The sequence below is a fragment of the Cinclus cinclus genome, chromosome 2 (genome assembly GCF_963662255.1).
Source record: "Cinclus cinclus chromosome 2, bCinCin1.1, whole genome shotgun sequence".
Taxonomy (NCBI): Eukaryota; Metazoa; Chordata; class Aves; order Passeriformes; family Cinclidae; genus Cinclus; species Cinclus cinclus.
The window spans coordinates 18,612,956-18,632,332 of NC_085047.1; the positions used below are offsets into that span (position 1 = coordinate 18,612,956).

Consider the following 19,377-nt stretch of genomic DNA (forward strand, 5'->3'; position numbering starts at 1 on the left):
GGACGGAGCAGTGCTCCTGTCTAAGGGCTGCATCCTTGGAGGATGCTGCTGACTACAGCAACATTCCCACCTCGGATCCATTTTTGGCCTTTTTTTTATTTTTTGGAGATTTGCACTTGCAAAAGTATTTAGATTTCATTTAAGGTAACTTTTACGGAGTTATTCTCCAATTTACTGGCGCGGTTTCACTCTTCCCTTCTCTCCCACACCCCTTTTTGAACGACCAAACATTTGATTTTTCAGTCAGAGGCAGAGAGGAGTTGGTCCCCAAATACGACTTTCTCGAGAGCTTTGGACTGCTGATGACTTTTGTTGCCAAACTTGTACTTCTTATCCCTGCCTCGAATATATGTAAAAATTCCAGTGAAAAAACTCAATTCTCCACTGTTGTTCCTGATGTGGTTTGGATTAGGAAAATCTGGGATGCAGGGCTGCACAGAAGAGAAATAGCAAACCTGGACTGCACAGGGGATTATTTCAAGTACAGTGAGTGGGGGATAGTAAGACATTGCACTTAGAATAGATACTACACTTGAAAAGAGATAAAAGACTGAGTATGCCACACACTGCTAATCTTGCTAGCTTTAATTTTATCAGAAAGTCTGTCCGAGCTGATTTCTATATACTATTTCTTTCTGTTTAGTAACTGTACTCACTTTGGCCAGTTGTGTTTATTGTGCGTGTTTACTTCCCTAAATTAATGGAAATGAGTGTTATCCTCCTTTATTTGAAGTAATAAAACCAGAGAAAGCTTTTATATCAGTATGAACAAAATAGAATTTATGAAAATATTTTGTCTGTATGAGGGTTTTGAGTCTTTAATTTATTTAATTTCCTGCATTTAGATTCAATTATATGTTCTTCCTTTTAAATCTATTCTGTTGTCCATGCTAGAATTGCTCTTCTTGTGACAGATGCAGATATTAATGAAAACTCTTGTTCTGGTGTGTAGACATTATTGAACACTTACAACACAACTTGAATTTGTAGTTGGTTTCTAGCCCTGGAGAAAACAAACTGACATCAGAGATGTGACCATTCAGTCACTTAACTGCTCTGGTGAGAATATCAAGGGGCAGGGGCAGAATGGATTAGGATGATGTGAGTTTGATCTGAGGGAAGCATTGTTCTGGATTTGTAGTTGGTCTCTTTTAATATAAGCTTTATTATTTAGCTTATTATATATTTATTACACTATTACTATATTCTATATAATTCTATAATTATTCTATTATTATATTGTTGAATATATCTGAATGAAATTGAACAAAGATTTGTACTGAAAGAGCGACTCCTTTTTACTAGAAAAACTAAATGGGTGGAAGTCATTGTATTTAAATATGATTTAATTTGCTACTTTTTAGAGCAATAGGATGTTCCTTCCTTCCCTCTGCTCTCTCAAGTCTAGGGCTGGGTTTCATGCAATAAATCCTTGCATCACAACTATGTGGACTGAATATAAGAAAAAAGATCATGTTCTTAAACCTAGGACTTGTGCTGGCATTCCAGTACCTAATGATATTTATTTAACATTACTTATAATGCTGTGAGGGACATGAAAAGGGTTAGATCACAAAAAAAAGGCACAATGGTGTGCATGGGTATGTGTTATAATATTACAGTTGAGCTTTTGCTGTGTGGCTTGGATTCTTGTGTGATTTTACCAAAATAGGGGAACTCTGGGGGACTCCAGAGCTATGGATTGTGAAAACATAGAAGCCCAAGCACAGGAAGCTTAGTATGTTCTACCTGTTTTCCTGTTTCACAGTGTATTTCATGTTGTGTTGCACTGCTGGTATTTACTGGGTGTCCTGGAAATGAAGAACTGATGGTGAGGGCAGCAGAGAATCAATCTGTGCTGAACAGAGATGTGGCAATGAGCACTAGCACAGGGAACAGACTCTGACAGAAGCTTTGGCTGTGACACCAGGTGGAGCCTGAGAAGGGAGGAAACGGAGGGTGAGTGATGACAGAGGCACATTACTGTTTTCTCACTAAGAAACAAAATTTCCTAATAATTTGTCAGGCTCTATCTTTTCAAGCTGAAATTCATTACTACATCAAAGTGAATGCCTTGCTACTAACAGAATAAATGTCTTTGTTTAGAATTTAAATGAGAAAAATGTATGAATTACAAGACATTTTAAGACTTGTGAGTGGCTGGGTGGATGGAGTTCGTCTTATTTTAGAAATTGGCTTTGACATAATTTGATAATAAGTAATAGGCTTAGTTTCTGATTCTCTAATAACTTGAAACACAGCAAATCTTTACTGAGTGTGTGAGCTGCATTACACATGAAGTGTACACAGGCAAAGGGTGTATGGGGGGGGGGTTGGCTGCTTGGTTTGCTTGCAGCCTGCCTGACTCCCTTCCTACAATGCCCTCCCCCTCCCTGGCAGACCACCAGGAGAGAGGGTTGAAGTGAGCCTTGCTCTGCACTGAATTATGCCAGCTTGAGGATGTTATCCTTTTCCAGAAGAGCTTGGGAGCCCTTCAGGACCTAGAAGCACATAACTGGAAGTTATGTACCTCCTGTGTTCCTCTGGCTCCTTCTGCCTGGAGGAGAAATCTGACTGAAAATGCTGTATTGGGCAGTTCTTGGAAACAGACACCTGAATGGAGGTGCATTCTTGTCAAAAGGAAACCCAGAAAATATTTGCACAGATGTGGCTGACACAGGAGGTCATGATCTCATTTCATATGTCACTGCTTAATCTTAGCTGAGATAATTACAGACATATGGCTGTCTAAATATGAAGTCAACAGGAAGGTATCCAGCTACATGTGGTACTACAAGTAAATCAGATTTCACTGCAACAGCCAGCAGCTGAGACTCTCGGATGTTCCTGACAAAATTTTTCATTGAGGAAAAAAAGGAAGACAACAAATTTAGATTTATTCGTTCTTTGTATGTCTTTATGGGCTGGTACCAATATGGATAAAATTCACATCAGTGTCTCATAATGTTTAAGTAATAAGCAATATAGAATTTAGAATTATTTGTGTATTTTTTCCAAAACATGACAGGATGAAAACTCTGTGTCCAGGACAAGGTGTAACATATTGCCTAAACCATCTGGGTTGATGGTAAAGCCAGGAAAACACCCAGACAAGGAGGTGTGGATGGTTCCTGGCCAGCAGTGGGGTCAGCACTGTCCCTTGCTTGGGCTCTGACCAGCTGCCAGCCCCAGCAGCACAGCAGCTGCAGGTGCACTAAAGCCCTCAAGCAGAGGCTGGTCTGCAGCACTCAGAACCAGCACAAAATGTCCCTGATGCTTGTTCTTTTATAGTGTTGACCCCAAGTGCTTTTTTTCCCCTTTCTTTCCAGAAGGCCTCATGTCATGGCCACAGCATTATCATGTCTCTGTGGTTCATATCCCCTGCAGCACAGCTATAGCTTTGATATCATTGCTTCAGAGGACTCCCAGAGTTGCTTGGGAAGCCCATGGGTATTTTTGCAGAATACAGCCTTTGCAGCATGCAGTGAAACCCACTGGTTTGCTCCAAGCTCAGTAGCAGTTTCCTGCACAGCCATGAACAGACACCACTAATTTCATTATTTCCTGACTGCAAAGCAAGAGGAAAAAAAGGGCTCTCCTCTACTCCCTCCTGTCATACTTTTAAACTATTTGTGAGCAGGGACTTTTTTTTCTTCCTGTGTGTAGTAAACTGAGGTTGAACTCTTGTGGTGTCCTCAGTCAGACTTGAACAGGATCCCACCCCCCCCCAAATTCACTGCTAGGGTAATTATTTGTCCAGGTCACAGGCAGAGACCTGCATGAGGAACTTTGGCAAGGCTTTGTGGGCAAGCTTCTGCTTTTCTCTGAGCAAGTGCTTGTGGTCCCCAGGTGCTGTAGGCCAGGAGAAGCTCCACAAACCCACACCCATCACCCCATGACTTTTCCTGCCAGCCAGACTCTCCAGGGGTCTATCTGCAGGACCACAGGCAGCAACAGCAGCAGCAGCTCAAGCTCTGGGTAAGTGCCTTCCCTTGGGCTCACACGTGTTCTTGTAAACTGAGATTTCACACAAGCCAGTGAAGACATACTTCAGTTTTATTGTTGTTTAGGCATGGATAGAAACATTAATTCTTTTGCACTCTTGGTTCTTGAAACTTGTCTATAGTGAACTCGGAGCAGTGAAAAACCCAGCTCCTCGAACTGACGATTTAAAGTGCATAGGAGATCAAGCAGAATCCCAAAAGGCGAGGAGTTGTTTATATTCATTTTTCTGTAGCTGTGAAAGTTGAAGGACTTATTTTTCTTCTCGTTTGCCCTATATTCCCCTGACAGTGGTATGAAAATTTTCAGCCCTTCCCTATGCTTTCCCTTTGGAGTTTTCCCTATCTTTGGAAGATACCTCTCTCTATTTAAGAATTATTTGTAGTGTTACAAACAGAGAGGTGATAGATGCACACTCCTTCACAGGACTCTGGTACAACTTTTCCTGTTCAGAGTCATGCAAACTGAATTTATTCTTTTCTTTTAAAAAATGTGTATCGCTTGGCAGTGTTCTTGCACCAAAAGAAAAAAGATATATTTATATATAAAGTAACTTTTTTGTGTGTTCACGTTTTATTTTGGAAAAACAGGTGTTTAAAAATTTTAGAATTTTTTTAACAAAATTCTAAAAAGAAAAAAATCACAATATTTACAGAGATAACAGAATGGCTTAGCCATGCAAAACAAATTACTTTGGTTTTTCCCCCATTCTACTTTGGTTTAAATATTGACCAAGATCATAATTTTCTTTTTGCCAAATAAAACAGTAACAAATTAAAGTTTAGAGGCATATTACAGGATTTCCCTCTAATATTTTATACAGCATAGAGTTTATAGGACATCTTATGTATTTAATCCATGCCAATGCACTACAGGAAGCTTTTATTAAGACATCAGTCACTACTGCCCAGACATTTAACATTTTACAAATTTACAAGTAACAGTGTTTTCTGCCCCCTAAATAATGCAAAAGTGGCAAAATACATTTCCTAACGTCCATCTTTTTCTTTTATTTATTTATTTATTTTAGCCTACCAGTCTAAAAAAACTTACTTTTTCCCTGGATATTTGTAAATGGAAACCTGATGTTCTGCTTACTTCTGCTGTTCCTCTCCATCAAAGCTGCCTGTCACCTTCTTCCAGAAACTAGCTTTCCAGGTGAGATAAAATTTATCTCCCTTAAGTACAACTTTCTATTGGCCATTCACCCTAAAACCTTTTCTTACCAAGTATCATTCTAAAAGTTCCCTCAAGCAAAAAACATGTTTATAAAGTTACAAACTTGAATGTAACTAAAGATACATAGACATTTCATTGTTACAGTTATATGTACTGTTTGATAAATTAGGTACCAGTTAAAAACACTAAAATTATCTCAAGGTGCATTCAATATCTGTAGCATAGTTAACAAAAACACACAAAAAATATATATATATATATATATTCTATTTTTGTGGGAAAAATGCAGCTTTGATATGACCACTTTTTAAAAAAGCTTCCAATTCTGACTGGTATCTCTCTGAACAGAAGAAAAGGTACAGTACTTTAAGGCAGCAAATAACATAAAGGAATCAAAATTAATCCAGAATTCCAGTTCCTTATCCTAATGCTAACATGAAAGACGACTGATAACCATCAATAAAATGCGTGTCTTGCTCTAGAAATAAAGGATTTTTTAGCCACTATCTGTATGTAGGCTAGAATTTTTCATAGTGTTCCTTACTCAATACCCAGACTTCTTCAGGGAAACTCTTAATTCCCTTTACAGCTTGTTTAGCTTTGCATGGTTTTTAAATGTTCACTTTCATTAACAATTTAGTTCATTCTTGTCACAGCTGTCACCCTTCTGCTTTACCATGATTTCAAAGAATGAAAAAGAAGTTTGACATTTTCCTTTAAGACAATCTTACACTCTAGGTACTTCCTACAAAGCAAAGGCTTGACTGATAACAACCAGAATCAGACATGTACCTGCTCAAAGGGTGTCATAAAAACAATTGAAATAAAACCATTACACTATACATCAGATTAACAGCAACTCCCAGAACAAAGCCTTACAGTGTATAAAAATAGCTACGTAAAAAATTTACATAAAGGCAAACAAAAAGAAATCTTCAGTGCAGACATTTACAAAAAATATTTCAAACGGAACACAACATGGTGGCCTATTATCATGGCTGTTGCCAAAATTAGTTTGTGGGGTTTTTTAGCTTGAGATAATTGTGTCTAAAATCCTTTGAAAACCTGGTAGTATGATCTGCTTAATACTTGAACCATGAATAGCTGTCACTTCTTTGTATATGTTTAAGTACAATCCACGTTCATGCTTCAATTGGTCTATATGTATTCTCTGAAAATATGAAAGATAAAGCCAGTTAAATATTTTAAAATATGTTAACCATGATAACTACCCAGTATCTAAGCTTTTAATAAACAGCTATATAAACAGTATTTTCTTCTGCAGCTCAATGATGTCAACGCTTTATTTCATGAGAAGAATTGCTGTTGCCATATTGCTCCCAGTAAATACAGTAAGTTTATCTGGTAAGTAATGGATTTATGTTCATTTCATTTATGCAGCTCTACTGATCTGAAGGAATACAGAGTAAAAGAATGCACCTAAGGCACACAGTGTGTTTCTGCTGCAACTTTTTCAAAATCCAAATTGACTTGTTTTCCACCTTTAAATGCCTCCTATGACATAATTTTGGTATTCCCAATTCCCTTTTCCAAACTAGCAAAACAGTGATATTGCTGGTAAAGTGCTTACAGCAATGCTGCATCTCTTTATACACTACATAATTGCTCTATATAATCCAATGAATTCTAAATATTTAATACAAAACTTGTGGTTTGTATTTGAAAATTTCAGACAATACTGACATACTGAAATTATTGACAGTTGCATTCATTTAAGTAAGAAACCTTGTTATGTAAATATAAAATATTGTAATTCCACATGCTTCGAATCCCTGTTACTTCGAGAAGGTATCCAGTGCTATTTACTTAAGATCACTGAAAATCAGGACTGTCTACAGCTTTCCTGTGGAGGAGCTTACAATGCAAGCACCCCTGAATATGTAATACTCTCATTTTTAAGAATAGTTGATGACTAACTCAACAAACCTCTCTATGGTTAGCTGGTTTCCACACTCTTGTGTAATCACAGTGTTAATTTTAAAGGACCTAAATGGGACAGAAAAATGGCCTTACTCCCTCCTTTGGGTACTAGGAGGAGAGATGCAGCAGTGGTGTATATATGTTCAGCACAGGGTGGTGCTCTTGGTGCTCCGCAGTGTTCCTGTGATTCCCAGAGGAACTCTGGCAGCTGCCAGATCATTTGTAAACAGCTTACTTCATGCAGATCCCAGCAGGGGAAACTTTCAAACCTGTTCCTAATGTAATACACAGTGTCTCCTTCCAGGATAAAACTGATCGCAGTACAGGTGTGTGAAATCTAGACTAAGAGAAGTGTTTTGTTCTAAGGGAAGGAAGTTTCATGACCTTTGCATTAATGATGAAAAAAGTGACCAAGGACTTGGAAGCTGCTGCTTTCAGTAAGGGAAGAAGTTCCTATAAACATTTCAAGTCATAACTTGAAACCTTCTGGACGCTACCTAAATATGCTCTTACTATAAACACAAGGTACATATGCATATGTACCACAGTGGTACATTATACAAATTTGTATTTTCATTTCCTCAAGCACATGCATTAAAATAAAGCCAAGTATTAAGTTCCATCTAAATGTCAGGCTTCTTTTTATATTTGTATGTGCAGCTCTAAATTCTTAACTGGCCAAAAGCTTGAGTCTGTCTATCCTAAAACTACAGCACAAAATTACCCTACTGCCTCACCTCTGGAAGGTGAACACCAGACCAAGATAGAGCTTTGATCACCAGAGAGAAATGCTGGACAAAGAAATTTTAATGCTGTAATATGAAACACTTACCTGGAATGATGACTGACACGTTTTTCTCTTAAGTTTCAGATTTATGATTGTTTTCCTCTAGTTTTTTGTTTTCTTCTATATTTCCAAGATCTTTGTCTACATGTTTTGATGCTGTCCTATAATGTAAAGGAAGGTCATTTTTGCATGTCTACAGCATTTTATTCCACACTCATATTAATGACACTGCCTCTTCCCCTCACAGTGAACAGAATATTTTGACAGTTCTGTTCTGAGCAGAGCACCAGGTTTGCATATCTCTGTAAATAGGCCAGTGACACCAGATCCCCACTGCTGTCAGTACCACAGGAAGTATTGCAGCAGGGCTCTCTCTGTGTGTTTGATCTGCCTCTTGAGGAATTCTGAATTATTCTGAACTAGCAGACATTTAGTAAGGTTAAACCAGTTGTGGAGATCCATGTTTCTTGACAAAGTAATTGTGCAGCTTGTTTCAATAAACATGGGTCTGCTTTAAGGCATACTAAAATGTTACAAGTGTGGCTAAGACATCTTGATCAACACAGCAATCTTTTGTGTACTTGTAAATGACTTTTAGAGCCTGTGCCAAATGGAGGCTCTTTAAATGTGAAGAAATTCATGAAAATTCTGGCAACACCGGAAAAAAAAAAAACAACTCAATCTGGCTTGTAGGTCTGTGTTAGCTATGACTGACAAGCTTTGGGTAAAGATGAGATTTTGTAAATGTTTGAAGGCGGGGAAAAAAAGAGGTATGCCTTATTTAAAATAGCAGGCCTTCCTTAATGCAAGTGGTGGTGATGAATTAATGAGTTAAGTGCTTAGTTTAGCTTAGCACAATAAAACCACTATGCCATTCATTTAATCTGTGAGAAGCCTCACTGTCTGCCAAGGTGAAAGATTCCTGCAGTGCTGTGATAACATTTTGAAGGCCCCAATTTTTAAAATGTAAATGGGCAAATGTGTTTGAGTGGGACGAAGTAAATCCCTTGTGTCAAAGCAGATTATCGTATCTGCATTTTCTCTACAGATAATTTGTTTCCCCTACAGAAAAGTGCAGGGTCTGCTGTGACAGATTGATGCACATGCTCACCCTTGCTTCAGGGTAAAGACCTGGAGTGATGCTGACTTGCAAAGTACAATGAAGACACAGGTTAGATGTGTGACATGTCACACTGACACCATGCAGGGATGCACCACCTGGAGCAGGTGGGATTTTTGCTAGTGGAGCATTCCTGTGCACATCCTCCATCTGAGCAAAGGCTGCACACTGGGTGTGCCGTGGGCCAGGTACCCTGGAGCAGAGCTGCGGAGCCAGGAAAGCTCAGTCCTTGTGTCTGAAGAGCTCCTGGGGGAGTGCAAATGCACCTAAGCCCTCCCCACCTCTGGGAGTGCTGCTGAAATGCTGTTCTCCTCCAGCTTGAGGTGCAGTGGCAGGGGAGTATGGGATTCTGGATCCCAAATCCCACAGGCTACACTGAAAGGGACCACGCCAAAATCTTTTTGGTTTTAGAGGAGGTTATTTCCTAAGGGGCTGTAAGTTTTAATGTTTTAAAGCTGCATTAACCTTTTGCTATTGGTTTAGGGTGCCTCTGTTATATTTGTGCAACTGACAGGAATGTATCATGCTGAAAACCCATTTACTGCAAAGATCTCAGCTCCTCTTTATTACATGCAAATTTAATTGTATAGTAAGTGCTGAGATAATTCTACAAAGTAACTTGTTCTACAGTGGTAAGTTTCTATTGTGCAGTAACAGTCTCCTTTTTTTCCCCTGATATTTAAAACCTGAAATATGTGACATGAATAAAAGGAAAGGATGTGAAATGCAATGTAGAAGAAAATTCAGTGCTTTGATAGAGACTGACCTTCTGTGAGCTAAGTAACCTTTCACAAATCTCTTTAATCCTAACAAAAAGAAATAACTCCTCAAAAAATCCCTTGAAAATTAAAAAAAGTTTGTAATTTAAATTTAAAACATGTTTGGTTTAGGTTGAGCACATAATTTGGCTTTTCATGTGGCTAATAAGTCTTTTCCATACAAAATTGGAGACAATAGGGGAAGAGATGAAAAGCTGAAAGAATCTAGTCTCAGGCAATTACCTGAGCTGAAGTGAGTTGGATGTGAGAAATCAGTATCATGCACATCTATCCTCATATAACTACTAATGTCTGCTCTTGGAGACTGGTTAGACTACTGGCATGGCTCACTGGGATCCTCGTTTTTTTTGGCCTCATCACCAGTTTTACACTGCCCAATTCAGACTGAATCTGACACTTAACAGCAGAGGGAACTGTCTGGTCTCTGATTAGGTTAAAAGTATTCACTGACTAAGTCAGGAGTTTCTGCAATGCGATCAGGTTTTGATTGGTAAAGTAATCTATTTTAGTTCTACATTCAGTCAAACTAAACATCACCTTCATTTTCCTAAAACCACACTGGGCAAAAATGGGAGACTTAAAGGGCAGCACTAACTTTGAAAGAGGCAGGTGCTCCAGAACTCTTTTGGAAGATGTTACAAACCACTTGCTTGAAATGAGAGTAGCAGCAGTTTTTCATGTCTTACAACCCCATGGATTTCGATTCTCAGTGCCTGAGAGTGAAATGCAGCCATTTCTTTATAATGGTTTGGTGATCCTGCTGACCTGGCTTTTTTGTTCCCCAAATACCATTATCTAGGCAGATTTACCACCTCAGCACATACAATGCTGCTGCACTTTTTAGTGCTATCTAAATAGTGCAATTAGGGGATACAGGAGTTACTGTGCACGGGGGTGCAAAGTCCACAGCAGTGTCTGCCAGACAGTGTTCTGCCAACAGCAGAGGAACAGCCACCCCTGGCACAGCACCAATCCACAGGGTTTGACAGATGTGACTTGGGTTTGTAACAGAAACATCTCAGAACACGGGCTCCATCGCTTCCTGAGATGACTTCGGGCACAGGACAAATGGTCCTTCTCCAGCTCAACATTCAACAACAGTTGTTCCATACTTTTTTTTTTGTGCATTAACTCCTGCCAGCTTGCTCCATGTGCAACTTAAGATCAACTTCCTCATAATATCTGAGTAGCTGAGCAATGGAGTTCAAATAGATAAAAATATTCTCAAGGATTTACTTAAAAGGGAAGAGAGCCCACTTTGCCCAGACCTGGAGCACTCTCACACTATCATTAAAGGCAGCTCCACAAAAAATCCCCACACCTTTAATGGTGTTGTTCTGAAGAGCAAGAAGTTGCTTGTATAAATATGAGTTTACTCACTCAACAACTCTTCTTTTTTCCCCCTTTAAATTGATTTGTAAATCATAGACCTTGCTAAAATTATGACTCATATTTAATATTTATCTATGCCTGCTCTTCAGGAAAATAATTATCCTCAGGGAATCCTAATCAAAATCTCTCCATACGCAGTACCAAAGTGAAGTTTTTAGCATTCTTTGGCGTGTGGAGCCACTATTTTCATGGAACTCGTTCAGATACTGTTCACAGCACTGTCTGTAGTATGAAGACCATTTTCCAAGATAATTGTTTTGCCTGCCATAGTGTAAATACAGACTACATACAGGTGACCAAAAAATTGCAGTAGGGTTTTAATTTCTGATTTCTTTTAATCTCGCAAGTCTAAGCCTTGCTCTCAACACTGTTTAAAGAAGAAAGTATGCAGTGCTGTTTGTCCTTGTTACCCAAACTTGTGATGGTGATGACAGACATCTGTGTAGTTCTGGCTGCTGAAGCAATAGCCGTGATTGTCATTAAAGCTACACTCAACTGCACTGTTGCAGGTGATTTTATACATTCCAATCTGGACTAGCTGCAACCTCCTTATTTACTCCTATCTTGCCTTCCACTTCTTCCAATTATTTTCAAAGGTCCCCCAGAAGGAAAAACCACAGAGATATTGGAAAAAAAATTCCAGTCATCAAGAAATGCGTGGCCATTTTTAATCTGCGTCATTTTTAGATTTGTGCCACGAGCTGACACTTTCAGAGATGTTTGGTAACTATGTCTTTTCTCTGAAAGGGAACTGAGTGAAAACCAATACAAATCCTGAGTCTTGTTGAAAACATAGTGAGTTTCGTACATATTTGGCCCACTACATCCTAATATGCTTATTTGCTATAAAGTATCAGAAAAGCAAAATTGTTATGTGTTTTCAGAATTCAAGTGTTTGGTTTCAGAGATGCCTTTGACATTACTGTGACCTAAGAAACATCCCAAGAGTCTGATGTGCTCTGAATGTGAACAACTTTAAGACTGCTACTGTGATTCAGCTGGCCCAGCTGAAGTTTCCTTCACTGGATGTTGAAACACTTCAACCTTGATCTAGCCTCATGTGACTTGAGATTTGAATACCTCCAAAACTCCAGGGACAAAAATGGGACCAAGATCCAACTACATGCAAACTTCTAGACTAGAGAGCAAGGGACAAGGTGCTGAGTGCACTATTTCCTTTCTGAATCTTTAATTTCTGCTGTACCCTCAGCTATTTCTGGTAATGTGAAAATTTCATATGTGACACATTTCCCTAACATGGGTGCTCTGCAACCTCTCAACTGAGGCCTGACACAACAAGTTTAGAAAGATTCTGAAGTGCTGAGTTATATTCTGTTTGCTGCAGATTAGTTTACAACATCCTTTCTTGAAAAAGGAGAAATCTGCAGAGAACAAGTGCTTGGCCTTCTGCTCAGATGAAGGAAAAACAAGGCATGCTGGGATAGGTAGCCTCAACTCTTTATTCAAGAGGAGGCTGGTTGCAGGATGTGGAATACAGATGAGTCTCTGATTTATGGGATAATATTCACACTGAAAAGAATATGTGGCAATAATCAGCTTTTCTATCAAGTGGAGCTGAGGCAGTGAGTAACTGTACAAGTGATTTATTGTGAATATATTCCAAGGCTACAAGTAAAATTCCTACTTAGTGTGGATGACAAGACAATAGAAGATTATACAAACCACAACACCAATAACAAAAAAAAGTAGTGTTTTTCTTGCCTCGGCAGACTTGGAAAGTTCTGTGCTGCTGCCTTCTCAGACTTTCTTTTGGCGTCACTTTGGGGATAGAGATTAGGTGAGTTACTGGTCAAGTGTGGGTTCCAAAAATAACTACTACCTGCTGGGCTGGGTGGAGATGAAGGGGTTGTGTCCAGAGGTGTAAGTGGCTTTTTGAAAGGTCTACTTTGATTTCTAGGCTATGATTCATAATGAACACTTTGTCAAATAGGTACTGACATTCTGCTTGCTCCTGCAAGTATGGCATGCAGAAAGCAGAGAGGATAACAACAGATCAATTAAAAAATATACAGAGAACAAGAGATTGTCAATTATGATATATCAATTAAAGGGTTTAGAAGCCAGCAACCATGTGTCAAGTACAGAGATTATTATTTAACTATAAAAGCATTTCTGTTTCCAGTGAATCTGTCTAATCAATTCTAGCTCTAATTCTTTCCTCTAAGCTTTAGGAAGTGAAGCTGAGCATGAGGAAAAGAAGTGGTGCCCATTTGGGTTATGCTATAGCCTATCTTTGAAGCAGAAAAAAATGTTGTAATTCATAAATTCATCTTATGTTATATGCTACAATTCTTGTCAGCTCTCCCCACACTACTCAATGGTGCAAGAAGAGATATTTTACCTTCCCTGCCCTTGTTATACTCAAACCACCTCACCCAAAGAAACCCAAAGCAGTGTACCACAGTTTCATGACTCCACATTCACACATTTGAAAAAGAATGACAAAGTTATCCTAGACATCATTGCAACAGTACCAAAGTGTGGGAGGAAGAGCACTATGTTGTCACTTCAAATTTTTTACCAAAAAAAGCATAAGCTTTGGGAAAAAAAAAAAAAAACAAAAAAAACCAAAACAAAACAAAAAAAAAACCAAAAACCCCCAAAACACCTCTGTAGTATCTGGCTCTGTGCATGGGTAATTTGTAACAATTCTATATTTGAAAAACTTCAAAAACCTGATCAGTTATGGTTGAGCCAAAGTCTTTATGTATTATCCAAAAAAAGGTGCATTTCTTAGCAGATGGAGAATTCCTTGCTGTACTTTCACATCAGTGAAAACACATTTGTGCACAGTAAAATCCCACTGATACATTTTAGATTTCATTTGATTCAATTTTAATGGAAGATCATACTAAAAACAATTGAACTTTAAGACTGCTTTTACACCTGTACTGACTGGAGCATGTTATGCACAGCCACTTAACCTCCCCTGCTCAGAAGCAGCTGTCAGAGCTGTCAGAATGCAAGCCTGCTTCTGCCTGCCCCCAGTTCTCCCTACAGACAAAGGTATGGGGATAAGACCAAATGGGGCACACAGAGAAACATGGTCACTTCCTGACACCTTCCCATTTATTTCCTGAAGTGAGCCTCTGTGACAAGGAAAGAACCTGAAAGCAGGCTGGTCTCATTGGAAAATGCTATACTATGCCTATGATGGCTAAAACCTAGATTGGGATGAGAGCTCCTAGACTTTTCAGCAACAGCAGCTTTATTTTTACCAAATTTATTTCAGAAATCTCAAAGTACATGTGAAAAAAACAATTAAGGATCTCTCTTGTCCCTGAGATGGTTGAGTCTTATTCTGTATGTTATTCCATTTTTAAAGGAAACTAGCTTGCCAATTTCTAAATGAGGCAGTTTCTAGCACCAGTACAGCCACACAGACTTCCTCACATCAAGTTCCACAACTAAGTACTATATTTAAAGGCAAGAGTCAGCACAGACTTGGCTGCCAGGAAACAGAACCTTACTACTACTATAATCTATGAACATCTTAGAACCCCATCTCCCGGAGATGAGTCTCATTAAGCATTAGGACAAGCCTATCAGAGGTACCAAGTTTCCTTTCATTATCAAGTGCACCTACTATAAGAGCTTTTCCCCACTCCAGAAAACTGGAATGCTGTAGATGAAGGGAAACAGGTAAACATACATCTCTGCTTATCACTGTTCTTTTTCCAGCTTAGTATAAAGTTTTAAAAAAATTCTTACTTTGATTTCTTCACATAGAGCCAGTAGACAACACCTGCAATGAGAGCAACCAGCAGAAGACCGACCACAATTCCCACTATGAGCTTTGCCTGGTCATTAACCTTTTCACTATTGTCATCTGAAGCAAAGAAGAAAAGTTAATGAGATGACCTATGATAAAGTAAAGCATTACATTTCTAAAGAATTTTCCCCAGAAATAAAAAAAGGGATTAGGAAAAAAAAAAAGAAAGAAAAAAAAAGTAGCCATTGTTCTCTAAATGAATTTTTAGTCTTCAAGAAAGTCACACCTTAGTCAATTGTGGCACTAATTATTTCAAATCAAGTCTGGCTTTAAGGGACTCTGAGGGACTTGTGCAGTGAACTAAACAATTGAGCTGAGACAATCAAAAGTAAGGGTTACAGAGAGAGGAAACCATACATACCACCTCTATCCTCTGGCTCATCATATTCCGGAATACTTACTGAAATGAAAAAATGTTAAAATTACATTAAATACAACACATTATCAGACCTGAACATCATCTTTAATTACGTATTTACAACAATGACAGAAACTGGAACAGTCTTTGCCAAACAAGATATTTATCCCCATCTTTAAACGGAAGTCTTTCCTTTGTAATAATTGTACTATATCCATAAGAAGAATCTTACACTAAACCTGCAATATTCACATCAGAAATACTTCTGACTGAGTATTTCTGTGCTATCTTTCCATAGCTTCTCACTACCTTTCATCATGACATATGATTAAAGCCCAGTATGGCTAATTTCTGCTGTGAGTCAAGTTATACCAGTAATAATAAACTAGAATTTAGAGACTAAGCAATAGTTTTAATTTTGCAATAAGTAAAGACTTCTGTCTTGTAAATTAATATCTCTGAATTGTAAATGAAATTACTTTGCAGTATTTTGTACTATTATGTTGTACTGTTGTTTACTTTTGTAAATAGAGGTAGCTAGCCAAGAAAGTCATGAAGACTAAGTGACTTACTGCAGAAAGCTATCAATAAATTTTATGTACTACTGATCCAGAGTGGATTTACAATTGCTTGACTTAAGACAAAAAGGTTAAATATCTTAGTATCAACATTACTATGCAGACCTACTCTTCATTTGAGTATGATGTATTGGTACTTTATGAGAAACTGTAACTTTAAGGAAATTATCTTTAGAGGACACTCACTAGCAGAGACGTTCATGGAGGTCACAGTCCTTTCTAGCTCATTTTCTGCAATGCAAGTTAAAGTTACATTTTCTTCAGGAGCAATTACAATTTTACTGGAAAATTTCCCATTAACATATTTTGTCTCCTCTGTCTGAAAAGGTGAAAAATGAAGGTTAGTATCCTTTAAAAACACAAAGAACAATACATGCATCACTTGTATTACACATTGAAACACTCAGAGGGAAATAACTTTCAACATTTAAGTTTTCTAAACAATAGCAAGAGAAATACTACATTGTTTTATTAAATGATAATGCGAATATTTGAAAGAAAAAGTTAGCCAAAATGTCCAGTGATAGTATAGTGTGTACTGTAAGGCCAATGATAAAAAAACGTTTTTCTGAAAAAGTTAACAACATTCTGTATTTGCTTTTAATTAAAGTATTTAAAAAATACTCCAAGTGAAAAAATCCATAAAGAAATTTCAAACTTCTAAGGTATAATTTTTTCCATCTTGTTTTTCATTTATGTCATTGTATGGAGAAGAATTTTTCCAAATTTTCCAGCTTTTTAAGCTATTTCCACGCTAAACATTATTTTTCCAAGCTACGTGTATCTAGTAGCACCTATAGTATTGTACTGTAATATTAATGTTGTCCTTAAATTTGCTGTGCATCATACTTGGATTAATGGAACACCTAGAGAAAATGATTTTCAATCATTTCAATCATTCAATTCCTGTCCTATACCTACAAAGTAAGCAGACAAATTTTGTCAGCTACACATAATTACTGTAGGCTTAAAGCAAAACCTAATGAAATGTAATGGAATCTACAGGAGCACTGTATATTGCACTTCCAGCCACTGACTGGAGAGAGGTCTCATTAATTTTCCTGCTAAGGAAAAATGTGCCAATGCTTTGCATTCAGTAATCCATATAAAAACCACTTCAGCTCACATATTTTCCAGGTATTTCTCCTGGTACATATTAGCTCTTCTTATTTATCCCTCAGGATGAGTGCATAATAATTCTATTTCCAGGGAGAAACAACAGGAATAACCATACAAAAGCAACTATAAATATTAGGATAAAAGCTGCAAAGCATATAAGGAGCTATACTGGATGTAACTTCTGATACACACATGCCAAATTTCATTACATTTCACTCAGTTAATGCCTTCATCAAGTACCCATTTGCTTTCTAATGTAAGTTCTACAATTCCATCATTATTTGCAAATTCTTTATGCAATGGCAAAATCAGCACATTACCCAGATAAAATGACTAAATACCTTCATTTAAAAAATGCATATTTCATTTGTAACCTTTTCTTTTTCTGTCCAGCTTCAGCTTGCAGCCAGTGGATCTCCTTTGCCTCCACCTGCTCTATTCAAAAAGGCTTTATAATAAAAAAGTCATCCATGTAAATACCATGTAGCCACAGCTGCCACTTAACCTTCTCTTAGATAAATGGAAACGACTTTTCTCCAATCTCACTATCTCAAAAATGTCCCTAGATTTTAATTTGTACTTCCTATACACTAGTGTTTGGTGAATAAAGTAATAAGAAAGATACTTGCTTTATTTACGATGCTTCCGCTGCCCGTAACTGTCCACTGCACTGCTGGTTTGGGGAAACCTTCCACATGGCAGATAATTGTTTTAGACATTTTATTTGTGTTGGTTTTCTTGGTCATTTTGATTTGAGGTTTTCCTACAAGAACAATATTACAGTTAACCATTTTATTTTAAAATAACAATTAATAATCATAACCATCTGCTTGCTTACCTTCCACAATAAGTTTAAGTGTCTGTCTTTTCCTCAATCCTTCGACCTCCTGTAGAGTAGTTTCACAGACATAGTTTCCAGCATCTTGATACTGAAGACTTGAAAATGATGGACTTGTTTGCATTCTGGTATTGTCCTGATAAAGTCAGGAGTTAGAAATGACAGAGATGGACTCACAGTATATTAACCCCTTAATGACAAATGTGACTACTATCAACAGAAGTTTTCACATGCTTTGGAAAATTAGACCCTCACTTTTTTAAGCTGTTTCCCTATTAGTAAGTACATTTGGATATGCAGCATGAAAAGTGGAAATTGCTGGAGATTTATAGAAGCCATCTCCTTTCTTCTTGAACAATTTTGTTTTAAATCAAGAGCATAGATGGGATCAGTTACTAGCTCTAAGTTTTTCTAGTAGGTTGGCCAAGACCACGAGTTATAAAACATTTGAGACACAAGTAACTCTCCTCAAAGGCAGGCTTACGTGATCAACATATGCTCATAAACAACCATTAGGCATTATTACTCTAAGTTTCCAGCACTACAGGTTTTGTATAAAGCTTTTTCAACAGCTACATTTTTCACCATCTAACCATGAAACACTTGTCCTTTTGTTATGTTTATCACAACCAAAACCAAGCACACCTCTGACAAAGCGCACCAAAATTACTCCAAATGGGCTTTTTTTTCTTAGAAGAACCTTATTCTTAAAGGGCCTTGTATAGACCGTTTCAAAAAAAGTTGTATTTGTGTTACAATGTGCCTTAATTATCTCAATTTGGAAGCTGAGCTGATAATTACAGTAACTGATTTTCAGTCATCAATGTGAGTACATCACATTGCAACCACATGCGTAAGACTCATTTTAACAATATTCTTTAAAAAACCCAATGAACAACTTCCTTCCTTCCAAAACACTGAAGTAGTAATACGAAGACGTGAACACTCAGAAGGAGTGTGAAATAGATGAATTACTGACCTTTATCCAAAACACAGTTGCATTTCTACTAGAAGAAATCGTACATGACACAGGCAAGGCCTCTCCAATCTGTTTTGTTACTTCTCCACTAGGAGTAAGCTGTAAATCCAAATCTGGGATAGAAAGAACATTTGTAAAAAGTTAATCTCGGAAAGACTGGCCCATTTCAGAGGCTTACCAAGAAAAGAAAATGTGACTAATTGCACTCATTAAATTCAAGATTTCATTTCTTCAATAAAATCTAAGTCAATTTTATAAGGAAAGGAGATGAGAGAATTATTCTAAAACAGGCATTGCAGAACATTCATATTTTTGCTGTAATTATAGGCTAAAAAGGAAAAGCAAAACCTCACTAATCAGTAGACAAATGGATACATTTTTTCACCTTGTTCTGCTGGAAGAATGACAGAGCAGGCACAAGAAGCTGAAGAAGTACTTCACACAACAGTATGTGCACCTTGGAAAGGGAAGCACAGAATGCTGAGGGTAGCTTACCAGGGGCCAGGTAGAAA

General features: G+C 37.7%; 1 protein-coding gene across 1 annotated transcript in view; it reads right to left on the bottom strand.

The window, feature by feature from the left end:
• Positions 1 to 7,982: 7,982 nt before the first annotated feature.
• The window catches only part of ALCAM (activated leukocyte cell adhesion molecule), a 38,640-nt gene continuing 27,245 nt past the window's right edge, over positions 7,983 to 19,377 (bottom strand). Inside the window, exons 8-15 of the mRNA XM_062512158.1 lie at positions 18,866 to 18,978; positions 17,887 to 18,022; positions 17,678 to 17,811; positions 16,116 to 16,248; positions 15,355 to 15,393; positions 14,933 to 15,050; positions 12,923 to 12,979; positions 7,983 to 8,070 (exon numbers count right to left, since the gene is read on the bottom strand). Of these exons, the coding sequence (XP_062368142.1) occupies positions 7,983 to 8,070; positions 12,923 to 12,979; positions 14,933 to 15,050; positions 15,355 to 15,393; positions 16,116 to 16,248; positions 17,678 to 17,811; positions 17,887 to 18,022; positions 18,866 to 18,978 (818 nt within the window). The remainder of the gene's footprint in view (positions 8,071 to 12,922; positions 12,980 to 14,932; positions 15,051 to 15,354; positions 15,394 to 16,115; positions 16,249 to 17,677; positions 17,812 to 17,886; positions 18,023 to 18,865; positions 18,979 to 19,377) is intronic.